Raw genomic sequence first — 3,020 nt, 5'->3', positions numbered from 1 at the left:
TAAATGTTTGCTTTCACCATTTTCGTTGTTATAAATTGATTAGGAAAATATCCCATGTTGGGAGAGGTAGCCCTCCGTGGGCCCTGAGCACCCCTGCACAGTCTGGATAACTATGCCAAAAATGTAAGGCTCTGATATTCTTTACCTGAGCCAGCTCTCAGACTTCTATTTGCAGCAAACAACCTTAAGGGATGAGGTAATGTCTCCCCTTAGACAAATATTAGGCTTGCTTTCAGTTGCTATAAAAGTCATATGAGGACTGACAATCATGTTTGCAAACTCATCCTAGAAAAAGTGCTACATACGGCATTGCTGAATATCACTACTGTCACCTTCGAAGCACTCTCCTTGGGAAGCTCTACAACAACAACAGCACTTAGTCCGCCCTTCAAGGCTATTTTGGAACTTATTTTCTGGAATGGCCATCAGAGTTGTCGTCATATTACCCTTGAGGTCCTGAATGTCATCAAAATGTCTTCCTTTCAATATTTCCTTTATCTTCAGGTAAAACAACAAGTCATTGGGGGCCAGTTCAGGTGAGTAGTGAGGGTATTCCAATACAGCTATTTGTTTACTTTCTAAAAACTCCCTCACAGACAGTGCCATGTGAGCTGGTGCATTGTCGTGATGCAAGACCCACGAATTTTGGTGAGAAGTTCTAGTTGTTGTTATCTAATTTTTCATGCAGCCCTTCACACTTCCAAATAGTAAATGGTTAACTGCTTGTCCAGTTCGTACAAATTCATAATGAATAAACCCTCTGATATCAAAAATGGTTAGCAACATCATTTTGACTCTTGATTTGGGCTGACAGAACTGTTTTTGTTGTGGAGAATTGGCTGACTTCCACTGTGCACTTTGACACAATGTTTCAGGGTTGTATTGGTACACCCATGTTTCAGCACTAGTGATAGCAAGGCCCCAAAAACATCATCTTGCCTCTCCAAAAGGTCTTGGCAAACTATGACTCTCCTTTGCTTTTGTTTATCAGTGAGCGCCTTCAGAACCATTTTTGTACAGACCTTTCTCATGCCAAGATTTTCAGTTAAAACTTTCCTTACTGTTTCTCTATCAATGTTTTCTTGGTCTGGTATGCTTCTCACAATCAACTGACAATTTTGATGCACAATTTGATGAATTTTTGCAATGTTTTTGTCAGCTCAGCTCATTACTGGCGGCCCTGACCTCTCTTCATCAGTGACACATTCTCTTCCCTAAGAAAAACATTTAATCCATTTGTACACTTTCGTTTCTTCACAGCGTTATCCCCATAAACTTGAACTAACATGTTCCATGATTTCACTTCCACTCTTACCAAGTTAAGCAAGAAATTTAATGTTGGTTCCTTGCTCTAATTCAAGCTCAGATATTCTTGCATAGCACACAAAAATATGCAACAACAATAATGAATGCCACTCAACAGCACCCTGCCACACGTTACCATGAAGACAGCTTTGAAACACTGATACACAACGTTCATGAAACCTTACCGAGCTGTTTGTACAGTGTTGCCAATGTAAGCACATTTTGGCAAGTTCGCGACCTTAATTGTCAGATCACATAGATGCTCTACATTCAGTTTCCCCTCCTTATTTCAACGTACTGCATGAGCAGACAGCCATGGAAGCCCAACTTTGTCATCTAATGGGGTTTGTTGGCTTGGAGAAAGAATGCAAATGAAAAAGAAGCACATGCCATTTGCTGTAATAAACTGTCCTTTGTCTCTGACCCAGGAGTCTCATGTCTTCTGGCAGTCTCCATGAAACAGAAACAAGCTTACTGGTCAGCTTGCAAGCATGGAATAACCCCTGGCACCTGAAAAAATCTCACCTCGAATCCTTCACTTCCCTGTATATAGCCACACATTTTACAATGTGACTTTTCATCATCTCCCATGAGGAGGTGGAGCCCATAGCACCATCCTTTGATCCTATGCTGGCCTTTTGGTTTGCTTTGGTCAACAAACTGTGGTATAAATGATGAGGTGATGATCCTACGCCTAGACTCAAGAGACATTGCAGGATGGTCTCAATCTCTTAGAAACTTGCTTCTGCCATGTGAAGAGCCTGAGATACCCATGCATGAGAGAGAGAGAGAACGAGAGAGAGAGAGAGATTGAGAAAGAATAGCCACGAAACAAAGTTCGTTTGTCCTAGCTGGGACCTTCCTAGGTCATCATGCAGCTAGCCAAACCCCAATCATGTGAAAAAACTGAGCCCAGACAAGCAAAGTTGCCTACCTGACCCACAGCTGATCACATGAGTGACCGCCATCCCCACCCAGAAGACCCAGCCAAACCACTGTTGGCAATAATAAACCCTTATTGTTTTGAAGTGGTTTGTTACTCAGCAATAACTACTGTGCAACATTCATCATCATCACCATCAACTGTGCCTCAGGATTCCAAGGCTTCTGTGAGGAAAGCATAGAAACTAATGCCTTTGAGCATCTACTATATGCCAAACACATGACTTCGTTATGTCATCTTGACCACCTGACAAAATTGAGAGGGTTTTTCTAATTTACAGCTGATGTAACAGAGACTCAGGAAAAAAACAAAAAAACAATGATCACAAAGCCACCCAGAAGAGCCAGAATTCCAGACAACAGGTCTCTGAGCAACCGTCACACCAAGGCTCGAGCTGGGCCCCTGGGTTCAAGAGACTCACGTGCATGATATTCACACTGTTATTGAAAATCTTCAAATAGGGCTTCAGTATGTTAAAGTGGAAGGCAGGTGTGAGCATCCGTCGATGGCCGCTCCACTTGTCACCAGCACTCAACAGGAGCCCATCCCCTAGTAGAGGCAGCCACAGGGAGTATGTAAGGGCAGCGCCTTCCCCTGGCCCCTCAATGGTGTCCCCAAACCCCCTTCACCCGTAGTAACTCACCCAGCCAAGGCTTCAGAAAGCTGTAGACGACACTGTCCTTGGGTGCAATGGAGGCTGAGATGAATGAGGACCATCAGAGGCCATGGAGAGGGAGACAGGAAGAACTTTCAGTGGGCGAGGTGGCTCCCA

The 3,020-nt window shown here is 43.6% G+C and overlaps 1 protein-coding gene across 1 annotated transcript in view; it reads right to left on the bottom strand.

The window, feature by feature from the left end:
* The window catches only part of LOC109382390 (docosahexaenoic acid omega-hydroxylase CYP4F3-like), a 15,108-nt gene that overhangs the window by 6,452 nt on the left and 5,636 nt on the right, over nt 1–3,020 (bottom strand). Inside the window, 2 exon segments of the mRNA XM_019641836.1 lie at nt 2,632–2,797; nt 2,892–2,945. Of these exon segments, the coding sequence (XP_019497381.1) occupies nt 2,632–2,797; nt 2,892–2,945 (220 nt within the window).

Source organism: Hipposideros armiger, unplaced genomic scaffold, assembly GCF_001890085.2.
Source record: "Hipposideros armiger isolate ML-2016 unplaced genomic scaffold, ASM189008v1 scaffold_64, whole genome shotgun sequence".
Taxonomy (NCBI): Eukaryota; Metazoa; Chordata; class Mammalia; order Chiroptera; family Hipposideridae; genus Hipposideros; species Hipposideros armiger.
The sequence above is the reverse complement of the archived record's forward strand: the minus strand, read 5'-3'. Positions and strand labels throughout refer to the sequence as shown.